Source organism: Terrapene carolina, unplaced genomic scaffold (assembly GCF_002925995.2).
Source record: "Terrapene carolina triunguis isolate 2854851 unplaced genomic scaffold, T_m_triunguis-2.0 Scaffold242, whole genome shotgun sequence".
In the NCBI taxonomy this organism is placed as follows: Eukaryota; Metazoa; Chordata; order Testudines; family Emydidae; genus Terrapene; species Terrapene triunguis.
Window position 1 is genome coordinate 9267499 of NW_020664593.1, and position 13779 is coordinate 9281277.

General features: G+C 42.6%; 1 protein-coding gene across 1 annotated transcript; it reads right to left on the reverse strand.

Moving 5' to 3' along the window:
- Positions 1 to 644: 644 nt before the first annotated feature.
- Positions 645 to 9464, reverse strand: CLDND1 (claudin domain containing 1). The gene is made up of 5 exons (XM_026657416.2): positions 9405 to 9464; positions 3790 to 4082; positions 1825 to 1932; positions 1247 to 1384; positions 645 to 1129 (listed from the first exon to the last, which is right to left on the reverse strand). Exons 2-5 carry the CDS (start codon positions 4070 to 4072, stop codon positions 909 to 911), a joined length of 750 nt encoding a protein of 249 aa, XP_026513201.1. The 5' UTR covers positions 4073 to 4082; positions 9405 to 9464; the 3' UTR covers positions 645 to 908.
- Between the last annotated feature and the right edge of the window lie 4315 nt (positions 9465 to 13779).

Genomic DNA, 13779 nt, shown 5'->3' on the forward strand with positions numbered 1-13779 from the left:
ACTCTGGTTTATTTGTGTTTTAAACAGGTGTGGGGCAAGGTGGGAAACAATCAGCACATTTTAAAAAAACCTGTTGTGTGCTACATTTGTAAATAAATAAGCTTTAAAAAAAAGTTAGATTTATATATCTATATACACACACACACACACACACACACACGTTAACCAAATTAAATCCAAACCTTACATGAGGCCTGTCTCTTCAACACAATAAAGGAGGGGCCCTATTTTACAGCAGGCACAAAAGCTACAGCTGACTGCCCCAATTACATCAACCTGGTCAGAAGAGGCTGAGAGGAGAAACTAATGAGAGTAAGAGAAAGAAAAACTAGGTAACAACATAGATGTAGCTATAACATTTCTACACACAATTCTGCACATCCATCTCTGCTTGGTGCTCTTAGGGTGCATCACCTACTGGGATCTCATAACACATAGTGCCCAATTCTCTATTATTCACACTCTGCAGTTCTCTCATTCTTCTCCGGCATCTCCCTCTTTTCTTCCCCTATTCATCCTGTGCCCCACAATGCCTCTCCAGTTTTTTCAGATCAGATTTAGATCGAGTGTCCAGTTAGGGTAGTATAATTAAAAAGGGGAATGAGCTCTTAAGACTATTTCCACAAACAAAACAAAAAGGTTTTTTTTTTTTTTTTTTAATTATATAATAAAAGTCTGTTAAAATTCTGCAGACTTCTGGCAAGAGAAAGCTGTTCAAGTTTGGTAATTTGGCCCAGAGGTCTTTGTCTTCAAAACCTACAGACCACTGAAACTCAACTGGCAAGAAGCACGCAGTGCATGGAGCAAATACCTGACCAAAAGAAGGATGGGGTGTGAACGGGAAAAGGCCTATAATATTGAAACAAAATACTGTGAAGCAGCAACTGGCCATGAATGAAGTGTCCTATTTATGCTACACGGTACGCTTTCAAGAGCGTGAATTCCTTCCTGTTGGTGCGGGCTGCCCAGATGAAGAGGGCAGCTGCCATAAACTGTAAAGGAGCAGATACACAAGCCAGGCAGAAGGACCAGCCAAATTCACCCTGCACATCATCAGGTGGGTGCAGCTTCTTGTGGAGCAGCTCAATTCCAGCTACGTAGCAGCTGACTGAGCCCAGCGTACACAGACCTGGGGAATAAACAGTAAAGGACAATCAGCTCACAGTACAGATGCCCTGGCTGACACGGTCACGGGAAGTTACACTGCTAGGAGAGGGAGAGGACTGGAGCACAGAACAGGACCCACCTGCAAGGAAATGTAGGGCTCCTATGGCAATGGCAGGGTAGAGGCTTCGACAGGCACAAGCACAAAGGCCAATCAAAGCCCCAAAGCACATCAGCCCTAGGCTGACAAAGGGCAGGAGGAACTGCAAACGCCAAAGATCTGTGTATGAGAGAGACATCCACAGGTATGTTAAAAACATGTCAGTGTCTGACATTCTCCTTGCCCATCTATGTTCATTCCCATACTCTACGCCATCAGGGACCTTCAACCTGAGCTAGGAAGGACCACTGCCTCCTGTGAAAAGAGAGGGAGGAACTTGAATGTGTGTTCACTTACTGAGTTTTCCCACAACACTGTTCTCTGAATTAATCCTTTCCTACAGCAAACAAACAAATCTCCTACCCTTGCCTTCAAGTCATGACTAATACCCAGGGTTATTATATGAAGTGTTAGCTGAGGTGGGTAGATCAAAATAGAGTTACTTCTCTCCTTATTCTCTCACTAATGATTGAATCTGGAAGTGAAAATGTCCTCTTTTCTTTTCCTTCCCAGCCTCCTTTATCCCGCACATCTACCTGCCAGAGGTGAAAGGCACTTACAGGTCCGGTTCAGGTCACTACCACTATTGTGGTTCCCAGGCTCCATGTACTTCTCTGCAAATTGATCAGAGAGGGAAAAACTGATGCAGCTTCTGACCATATCAGTTTCTGGAGGGGGGGGAGGGGGGAGAAAAATGCAATAACCACCATTAGTTTTATTCCTTATTTTCATTTGACAATCCTGCTTCATCCAGTATCTGCTGTTCTTTTTACATGAGAAATCCCTTTACTTCTGAGAACTGTTCTCACCCTAAAAATAGTTAATCTTTATAGAGACTAGCCACTCCCCCTTATCCCACTTCTTCCTGGATCAATTCACATCACACATTTACAGCCAAAGCAATAAATACCATAACTCCTTCACAGTTCAGCACTCTCAGTGCTCTTAAATCAGGAAAGAAATATGTCCCCTTGTCAGAAGGATAAACAACTCTGTCCTACTCTCATTTTAATGAGTCATTATTAGGAGTTACAATAGTAAACTGTATTTACTAGAGATTAAGTATTACATCAGAGGAATATTGAAAAATTGTGCTGGCATATACAGGTCACTCAAGTTTTGTGTGTCAAGCTAGCTTTACAGCCAGCTGCCTCGTCCCTTACATGACACCTCAGGAAGGTTGTTGTGGTAGCTGAAAATAAAGTATCTAATATGCGTGAGTGCTGACCAAATTATTATAGTGAGTGCTTAACTATGCAACCATAATTTTCTTTATACTGATATTCCATTAAAATAAACGTATTGTGCATTTATTTCAATGTGTGACATAAAATTAAAATATGGCGCACCCCCAGGCAATCTAGAGAGGTCTACACCAGCGCTTATTGATACAACAGATTGAAATAAATGTGATGCAAGATACCCAAATATTATATGGTCAGTGCTCTCCATTCTTTAAATTAGATAGCCAAACAAAGCAGCTGTGGTTAGCTCAATGTGAAGAGCTCAATGCCTTGTTAAACATTTCATGGAACACAAGTACACTTTTTAAACACTTCTATTTCTGTTATTTTTAAAACAATTTTTTTAATATTTCATGGTATTTGTTCCCACTGAAAATTTGTCCATCGCCACTTTGAAGTTCTAAAAGATGCTTTTGAGTTGAGCTGGTTGAAATTTCCATCAAAAAGATCCTTCATTAAAAATGGGGTTTCACTGAAAATGATTCCATGGGAAAACGTTGTGACAATTTTTCATTTTTCAAAAAAAACAGTCTCTAAATGAAAATTTTCAGGAACACACAATTTAAGCATATTCAAAATTTTTCATTTAGAAATTGTGAGAAAATGTCCACCTTTTCAACCACATGTTTCCTCTAAAAAAGTGGGGAAAACAATAAAAACATTTTTTTAAAGTGTCAGAAACAATAACATTTTCACTTTTGCAAGTAATATTTACTCTCACTTTTTAAACTTTAAGAAAAAGTAACAATGATATTTCTCTCAATTGGAAAACAAAGTGCAGAAAAAAACAAATTACACTGGACTCACTTTAAGATGCAACTGAGGCTTGGTCTACACTACCACTTATGTTGGTATAACTACATCACTCATGGGTGAGGAAAATCCACATCACCCGGTGTAGACAGCACTATGCGAATAGGAGGTATTCTCCCGTTGACATAGCTACCGCCTCTCAGGGAGGTGGAATACCTACACTGATGGGAGAAGCTCTCCTGTCGGCATCGGTAGCATCGGTGCAGCTGAGCCACTGTAAGTGTAGACAAGACCTTAACATATCAAATCCTGTTCTCTAAACACTCACTAGCAGCTGCATAAGGCTTTCCTTTTGCATCTTTAAAACTTTATATTTGCCGTAACTGTTTAATAACCAGAGAAGCTTTCTGGAAAAGAGATCCATTTTGAGGAAATATTGTTTGATATCCAACCCTTACATTGCAGCTCAAGGCAGGAAGGAACAGGGAAGGTGGAGGAAAATGCTATTTGGAGGATGGACTAATTTACCTGGTGGGCTATACCAGTGAGAGTTTTTAGGAACAGTGATACATCTCCGCCACAATCCAACTGTGCCATTGCACCGGAACAGTGCATCTGTATAAGTCTTCTCATCTGCGTCCATACTGATGAATTCCTCCAAAATACTCCTGCCAAGTTCGCTGGCATTTCCAGCTGGGCTATGGTACTCATACCAGAAATCTGTACCGATTGAGGCTGCCATATAAATGGTGGAAATGAGGCAGAGCACGCAGGCAATTACTAGAGCTGTAGCAAAGCGGTTATCCATCATGGTGTTCCAACTGCGGGGGGAGGCGGAGGGAGAGAAAGGTGAGAAACACAGAGGTTCAATTAATAATAATGGTAACCCCCCGAGACCAAGCACAAGGTTGACTCTGCTGGGATAAACTGCTCCCTTTATCCATCGACCAATCCCCCCCGGATGCATAACAACATCTCTTCCTTTTCTTGTTCAACATGCGGCAATGAAGGAGCAATGTTTCCGTCCAAATCCTGAACCTTCAGTTGATTATAAACGGCTCAAGTGATCAGTGAACATTTAAGATGAAATATTAACCAAGGTCCCTTCTACCACAGTAATCCTACTTCACTTGTCTGTCTGGCCCATTACAGTGCCCACACCCAATGCAACTTCATTTGCAACAGACATCCACTCATGCTCAATTACCACAGGTGTATTCGTTTACAGAAAAGAAACTGTCATGCTTCTAGCCCCAGGCAGGACTCAGTAGGAGTAGGAAGCAGACACAGTAAAATAACTGCTTGGGAGAGAACACAAGGAGTACAATGCACACTTTTAAATGTTTATGTCATACCATAAAATCCTTTACAAATTGTCAGTTATGTGCCAAAGCATATAGGAAGTGCTTTAATTGAGATTTAAAGATGGGAAGGGACTAAGTATATGTCTACACTGCAATTAGACACCCACAGCTGGCCAATGCCAACTGACTCGGGCTAAGGAGCTGTGTAGTTGTGGGGGTGTTCAGACTTGGACTAGAGTCTGGGCTCTAGGATCCTTTGAGGTGGGAGGGTCCCAGAGCTCGGGCTGCAACTCAAGCCTGAATATCTACACCGCAATCAAACAGTCCCTTAGCCCGAGCGGGCCAGCTGTGGGTGTCTAACTGCAGTGTAGACCTACCCTCAGTGACTGGGAGAGTGGAGGGAATTATTAAGATTTATAAAGCTTGGTAGTGATGTGTCTCACTTTTCTCTTTCGTCCACAAGGATCTAAAATTGCTTTACAGAAGGTATATTTAGTAGCATTGAGTGTGTCAGTGTTCTTGGTTCTATACAATTTGGGTAGTGGCAAGCAAGTAATAAGTGAGCTTAGAGTCTAAAAAGGGATGATGGACACAAAACACAGCAGCATACGGACCCTGAAGTACGAATGCTCTGTCAAATATTGTTTTGTTTTTATGTGTTTTTATTAAAGTAGGTAAGGGAGATTGATGTACACTGATTACAACAATAAGAGAAGTGAGAGAATGCCCAAAGAATGGAGTAGGTGAAGGAGAAAGTGCACACAAGAAAAAAAGCTATTTTCACAGCAGCAAGTGATGAAGCTGGGGACGAGGTGATAAAGTAAAGAATGGAGTGAAAGCTTTCAGCAAGCAGCAGCTTACATTTCATATAGAAGAAAAGAGAAAGTCATCATAGAGAGCTGAAAAAAGGGGGAAGTCACAGTCAGAGTAACAAGAAAGGAAGAGAATTTTACAAAAACATTTTAGTAGGACTGCAGGATAGGAAAGATGGGACCATGCAAGGACAAAGAGGAGGTGAAACCAGCCTCACAGCCTGGCAGGGTTCTAAGTGAAATTACTCCTGGGGGAATTCTGCACTGCTATGCAGATTTCCTCCCCACCCCACAAAAAATACATTCTGCTGGGGAGGTCCTGTAATTACAACTGTTGCCCACCAGGGGCTGCTGTGGTGCCAGATGAGAGAGCAGGTAGCTCCAGGCTGGAGCAGCCAGTCACAGAGTGGGAGAAGGAAAGGTTGCTTTCCTCACAGTGCCCTGCCAGTGGGACCAGGTGAGGAGGCACTGGATAAGGGCGGGGACAGACAACGCAGGGCAAACAAGGCTGCTGTGGGGGTCACATAGACTGAGTTCAGAAGGGTAAGGGGGGGTGGGAGGGGACAGGTGGGGGCACAGGAACTAGTAGGGTGACAGCCTTGAGCCAGGATCTGAATGGGAGTGGAGGTGCAGGGGCACAAGGAGGCAGGAGATTGGGGGTTCAGGGACACATGGGGATGGAATGCAGGGACACACGGGGATGGGGGAGTGGCTGAGTGGGGGTGCAGGGACACACGGGAACATGTGCAGATATGCCTGACTGAATGTGAGAGACTACGGATTAGCTAGGGTCTGCATGGGGGAGGCTCCCCAACTCCCTAACAATCCCTCCCCCTCCAAAAAACTGTTCCATATGTCTCCCATCAACACCCAACAACCCTCCAGATTCACTCCCAAGCTCCTTCCCAGCAATTACTTCCCTCTCCCTCAGCTCCTCCATTACTCCTGACTCTCCCATGCCTTTGCACTGCTTCTGAGTAGTGTGGGAAATTAATTTAAATACAATACAGAAATATATTATTATTCAAAGTTCTATATTAATATTCCTGTTAAAGAATATTTGTAAAAAAACATTCCATGGATCTTTTTTATCATCTGTATTGTTAGACATATTTGCTGATGGGTATTTTGAAATGAATTACCAAAATAATTGAAACTGGCATGATTATATTGTGTTATTTTAATAAAATATGCAGAATTTTAAAATATTGTGTGAATTTTTAATTTTTTGGTGCAGAATTCCCCCAGGAGTAAATAATATATCCAACTGGAATAGGGAGAACGTAAATGCCCTAACTGAAATTTGCTCAGGACACTAGGGAAAAATATCTTGGGTGTTGATCAGGGCCTTAGTTTTACACCTGTTAACAAAACAGTCAGAAAATGACCGTGACACAAAGTGGGGGGAGGTTCTCTTGGTTTTTTCAATGGTTTGCATGCAGAGGGGGTGAGACTCAGTTTCCCTGGGTGTTACTGGCTTAATGAGTTGTTACAGAGGACCGGCGATGGCACTTGGGACCCCAGCCAATGGCCTGGAGAATGGATACCCCAGCAACTGGTGACCTGGTGGCCCAGCTCGGGAGTCACAGCAGGTTCTGGCCAGTGGGGTGCAAAGGATAGCTGAGAGAAGAGGAAGTCCAGACAACCCTGTTTACCTGGATGGAAGACAATGGACAGAGACGGGGCTTGGGGAAGGTGATATCAGATGCCCAGCTGGAAAGCATGGGGATTTGGGACTGGAGAGGGAGAGCAGGCAGAGCCCACCTGGATGCAGGAGAGACTTAGATGTGCTGTGCTGAGGGAGGCCAGGCCTGAGGGCCCTGAGAGTTTCCTATGCTGTGTTCAGACACTCAAACTCTCCTGTTTTATGCTGGCTAAGAGTCACTCCAGTCTAGAGATCATGGTTGCATTATTCCCTCTGGGAGTGGAGGCCCCAGGGTTCCAGAGCGAATGGACTACCTGAGGGGCCCACGGCGAGAGACAGGTGTGCTAAGGCTCAGAGAGGTGCGGTTCCAGAAGGTGGAGGGGGTCTAACCCCCGAGAGAGAGTGGACCCCCGAGAAGGGCTGTCACACTGAAGGGGGTTCCCTCCAGGGGCTGTGCGGGCCAAGAGTGGGCATGACTTGTGAGTTTGTGACAGACTGCACTGAATCTCATGGGACCAAAAATCCAGGAAAATAGCACTCAAGAGAATTTAACTGAAGGCAGATAATGAAAGAACTCAAATTAGCATTGACCCCCCTCCCCTAGCCTCCAATTATTAACTTTCTCCTGTTTCCTCTATTGCACTAAAATCAGCATGCCTCTTTCACATTGCAGCATCCAATTTACACAAAATGTGCTTCTTTTTGGAAGTGAGGGAGGAAAATCCCAGAATACCCTATTTACCCTTTTTTACTTTCTTCAGAAGTCTTACAGTGTGGTGATCCTCCCTCTGTATAAGGATAAAAACAGTGCCCTGTTTTTAAGACCCCGAGAGGAAGGGAGGTTATTCAAAACTAACTTAAAATTCTGCCTCTGAACTGCCCTGAGATCACTGGTGCTGAGTTCACTGTGGAGCAACTTATTTATCGAAGGTACTGAGCATTTTGTTTTGTTTTTTTGTAGCAAGCAGAAAAATGAAGTGCAAATTTCCCATCTGCCCTAACGGCTCCATTCATTCAGCTTTCTCTTATACACCATCATTTCACAAATGATGATCTATTTAGAGGGACATAAATGAAGTAAAAAGCAACAAAGAGCCCTGTGGCACCTTATAGACCAACAGAAGTATTGGAGCATAAGCTGTCGTGGGTGAATACCCACTTCGTCAGAGGCAGGTATAAATATGCAGGCAAGAATCAGTCTAGAGATAACGAGGTTAGTTCAATCAGGGGAGGATGAGGCCGTCTTCTAGCAGTTGAGGTGTGAACACCAAGGAAGGAGAAACTGATCAGCTCAGGATTAAACAAAGACTGCGAATGGCTAGCCAACTACAAAAGCAGTTTCTCCTTCCTTGGTGTTCACACCTCAACTGCTAGAAGAGGGCCTCATCCTCCCCTGATTGAACTAACCTCGTTATCTATAGACTGATTCTTGCCTGCATATTTATACCTGCCTCTGGAAATTTCCACCACATGCGTCTGACGAAGTGGGTATTCACCCACGACAGCTTATGCTCCAATACTTCTGTTAGTCTATAAGGTGCCACAGGACTCTGTTGCTTTTTACAGATCCAGACTAACACAGCTACCCCTCTGATAAATGAGGTAGTTTAAGCCTACTATTTAACTTCTATTTTAAATAACTAACCTTACAAAATTGTTAATTTAAAAAAAGTCAATGAAAACATTTGCTTGAATGCAAAAATTCCAGTGTGTAGTCCTAATATTGGACCACCGTGCTCACACCCAGGAAGCAGGAGGTGAAAGTAGCCAGTCCAGTTTCACTGACCAAGATACATGAACCATAAATGAGTGGGTGAATAGTTAAGTTCCTCAAATTCTGTCCTGATGATTTCTCAGATAATCAGTGACGCTAGTAAGAAAATTTATGAAAGTTAACAAAAGGAGAGAATACGACTTTTAACCTGACAGTGTCCTTTATCTCACACAGGCGGCTAGCAAGGGCAATGGTGGTGTTGAGAGGTATTTCATTATATTTAATTGGGCGGGGTAGAAGGAGAAACATGACAGGCACCAGCCTCTGAGAGGAGGAGATTGTAGGGATTTGAGAAGGGGTGTGACTCAAAGTGAAAATAAATTAATAAAAGGGAATAAAAATCAATATGCACAAAATCCTCAGAAGAGGAAAAAACCCATTACCTCCCCCCCCCCGTGCCCTGCCCCCACCTCCCTCTGTCCTCTTCCCCCCCCCCGTGCCCTGCCCCCACCTCCCTCTGTCCTCCCCCAAGCCCTCCTCGGTGCCCTCCCTTTGTTCGCCCCCACCTCAGTGCCCTGCCTGTACTCCCCCCAATGTACCCCCTCAGCGCACTCCTCCTGTTACCCCCCACCCGTGCCCCAACTACCCATATCCCGCCCCGCACTCACCGTCCACCGCCTCATTCCCCCTTTCCGGCTCCGCGGTGCCGTTTCCGTCTCCCACCCCCGCACCACGCGGGGAGAGGGAGCAGCCCGGAGACGCTCATCCGCCCCCCAGCCGCCGGGCATCCTGGGACTTGTAGTGCCCCGTTGGCTCCTCGGCGCTCGCGGCGGGCCCGGCGCGGGGCATCCTGGGCCTTGTCGTTCACCTGGAGGGTTGTTCGCAACGCATCCCGGGAGTTGTAGTCTGCACAGCGCTCGGCATCCTGGGAGTTGTAGTCTGTCACTCCCTGGGCAGTGCGCCCCCTAGGCGCTGGTGGGGCAGGGAGCAGCTACATTTGTGCCTGGGCAAAGCAGAGTTAGGGCCACCTCACATGCATCTGGTTGGCTCTTCTCCTCACCTCTGAGGATAGAGAGCAAATCCTCTGCAATCCCCCAGTGTGGCTGGGCACCTGCAACTCACCAGTCAGCATGGTAAAAATCATAATTAAAAAATTATTAAAAAACATTCCTTAGATGACGTCATGTCTCCCAGATGTTCCCTGCCCCATTCAAATGGAAGCTGATTCTCACACACTGCCCTGGCAGTATGAGCTGGGGCTTTAAGGAAAACAACAAAGTGTGTGAGACCAGCAATAAATTCACAAGTGTTGACAACAATTACCTCCCCAACCCATCCCCACCCCTCCTACACATCCTGCACAGGTTAAATGAGGGGCCTATAATGGGGAAAGGAATCCATATGTTAAGTGTGTTTTGATTAGAAACCTAGAGTCTAACCACTCCCAGCTTTGGTTTTACAAAACCAAAAACTGACCAACACAATTGTGCAAAACTAAAACAGAAGCCTCCATCAGAGATGCGGTGTGGGATTGCGGGGAGAGGCGGCACATGAGGTCAGATGCCCCCAGGATTTCTGCCAGGGTGTATATGCCCTGCCCTGAACCCTGCTGAACATCACCAGAATCTTTAAATTCTTCCCTCCTGCCCAATCAACAGTGCATGTCCTTCCTGCCCTTCATCCTGGTTCTCCCCATCTCTAATGCTTTTCATAGGACAGTCCCATCCAACTCCACCTCTTGACCAGCTGGAAAGCCTTCCACAGTCCACATGACCCAGAATGCTGTTAACAATGGGGGCGGGGGGGGAAGAGAGAGAGAGATTGGTTTCAAAATAATATTTGAAGCAGAACTTTATTTTTTACAAAAGTTTTCACACACATTTGTTTCAATATTTTAACATTTATTTTCAAACATTTTCATTTAGCATTGTTCATTTTTTAAATGGAAATTTTTAAAAAGGATTTATTTTAAATTTTGAAACATTTTTTCAAATCCCACCATGTGATTAAGATGACATAAAAATTACACAGATGATGACAACAAAATTTTTTTTCTTCTCTGTTTTTCATTTTCTCTTATTTTCCCCTTTCCCCTCTGTATAATATTTGATTGATCATTTTAGCCACATAGCAAGATTTTTTTAAATGTATTTAAAAAAATTTAAAAATTGGAAATTTTGCTATTTTTAAAATAGTAAAAAATGAATTTTTTTATAATAAATAATGATTAAAAGTTTTGCATAAATTTGTCTTTTAAAGAAAAATACAGGTTCTTAATAAGATTTCTTAATACTTGTATGGAAAGATAATGAAGGCTAATACAACAGTTTTATAAAAAATAGCAAAAATAGATTTAAAAAAAAATCTATGTAAAAAGAGCATTTTTAATTAAAAAATTTTGGTTAAAAAATTGTAACCCACTCTAATGACCATCATTTCAAATCCCCCTAAACCGCAGTAGAAATGCCAGTAGACTCCATTAGAATTTTTCAGATAGTCTCTTGGTTTTTACTGCTCACTTGGTTTTTACTGCTCACTTGGTTTCTTCTGTCCTCTTTATTTTTATCAGTGGCCCAGGACCCAGCCAACCAACAGATCGATTCTGTTTTTCCAAACCCTAGTTGTCAACTGTAATTTCCACTAGGAGAGAAACCCAATGGGGGAGAACGTGCCCTACATCTGCCACAACCATCCTGAAGAATAGCCTCGGTTGGCACCTCCATCCACAAAACTACCCCCTTGCCTATATATTGACTCAGTGCCTGCAGTTCTTACCCTAACTAGTGTTACAGCTTCCCCAGTGTTGCAAGACCCTACGGAACAACATGTCCTACATCTGGCATAAACAGCATTTCAGGTATCCTAAACTGGTACCAAACAGAGAAAATGACCCCTCTCAGCTGGCATGCCTCTTGTTATTACAATGACAAGTGTTAAAGAGACCCCAGGCTGGAATCTGTATTAGCTGGGTGCCTGCAAACTTGCCATAGTCAGTGTCAGCAAGACTATAAATTCTTTCCTCTTTAATGGGTGGGCAGATCCTGCTGTTTTTCCCCTTAGTGCAGGCTTCTGAACTGTATCCGGTTATGAGTTATTGCATTCTGTTTTATATCCAAATTTACCTCTGTTCCCCTCATATTATCTCACTGTTTATTACTGTCACTTTTTATTTGATGTATTTATTATTTCATTTTATATAAACACCCCTGGGCAAAAAGCTTGAGGCACATGTAAATTTACAAGAAAAGCACATTTAATAAGTAAATATAAATAGAGAGACTATCAGCCGATTAAAAATCTTGATGTTGGAAATGCTGAATCATGAATCTAAGATTACAGAAAACTTTATTTGCATTCAAGAAATTAAAATCAATATTGCCTTAGACTTCCTATGCCGATAGTGTGGCCATGTATCTCATTTCTGAGTTTATCACAGAATCAGAAGGCGAGTATCACAAATGTACTATCAGCCTTTCACCATTGAGAACAAGGAAATCAACTGGTATGATCGCTATTTTCTGCAAAGCTGCTGCAGCTTTAGGGGAAACACAATTACACTTCAACTTACAGCCATCATGCTTAAGAGCGTCCTAATTTTGCCTTAAATTACCTTGGTTTTTCCCATAGGGAAGACTGGGAATACAGTACTGCAAATATTGAGGTAATATTAGTTCTATATCTAAGGCAATTAGTACATTTTAAGCATGACAAACGTATGTAAAATTGTCCCAAGATGCCTTTTTGAACATTGCAAAAATATAAACATTAAAGGAGAATGGTGCTAATTCAAACTAGTGCTTAGAAATGACTGAATTTAGGGCCAGATTTCAGAAGACTTCAGCTCCCATGTGGCTGCATTTTCAAACGATCTTAGCTGAGTGTTTTGAAAATCTGGCCACCGATCTGGTGACAATGGTGGCTCAGAAGTACTGAGCACATTTGAAAAATCTGGTCCTAATTTAGGTGCATAAATGGGAGCTAAGTTCTATTGAAAACCTGGTTGTAGCTGTGAGTGCCAGAAAATCTGGCCCTACATGAATAAGAGTCCTTACTGAATCAACACAATACAAAAGCAAGGCTAATACTTTTTTGCTGCCTTTTTGACAATTATAGATCACTTTTTAATTATTTATGATAATGCTTCACATTGGACTTGTAAATGTTCTGAATTATTTGTAAAATAATTGTTAGTAATATGATAACTCACTACAGCACCCAGAAAGCATGCTAGATACTCTACAGAACAAATAGAAATGAGCCCTGTTGCAAACAGCGTACACTCTAATTTTTAACTAAACAAATGTGCTTAACAAACTGTAGGGAAGGGATGGAGTGTGAAACTATAAAGGTACAACTCTGTAGTTTTTCAATTTGGGCACATGCATATCTTGATGACTCAGTTAAGGTCTTTTTAAATATTTATAACTGATTCACTTCTTGTGAGCATTGTGGAAAAAGTTAATCTTAAGGAGAAACTGCTATTAAATCGTTAATGATGAGAGATGGGGAGAGAGCCCTGCATACATTTATGAGCGTCCCCTGAATCTAGTTCTAAATACACTATAGAGGAATATATCATATGTATTTGCTAGCATGCTGGAATTATTGTGGAGCTAATTTTAATTTAGCATATTTCCTGACACAGTGACTGAAGGGAAAGGAATGCCCATCCCATCCCATCTGGGTATACAATTTTGCAAGTGATTTTTGAAGGAAAAAGTCCCTTTGAATAGAAATGAATGAAACTGGCTCAGTTCTCAACTCACTGTTAGAGCTGGTTGAAAACTTCTGAATTGAAACATTTTTAAAAGAAATACAGGGACAAAGTTTTGCGAAAATTATTCTTATTTTTCAGCCATCTCTAGTCACTGTGCCACAGAATCACAGAAATAAGAGATGGGAAAGATCTTTTATCTCGTTCAGTCCAAGGGGTCTCAAACCTTTCTATTCTATGATCACTTCATAACAGAGATCTTTTCACAGACCACCTCATATCCAAAAAACACCAAATCCCAAACCAGTTGGCTCTCAACATCTTTCATT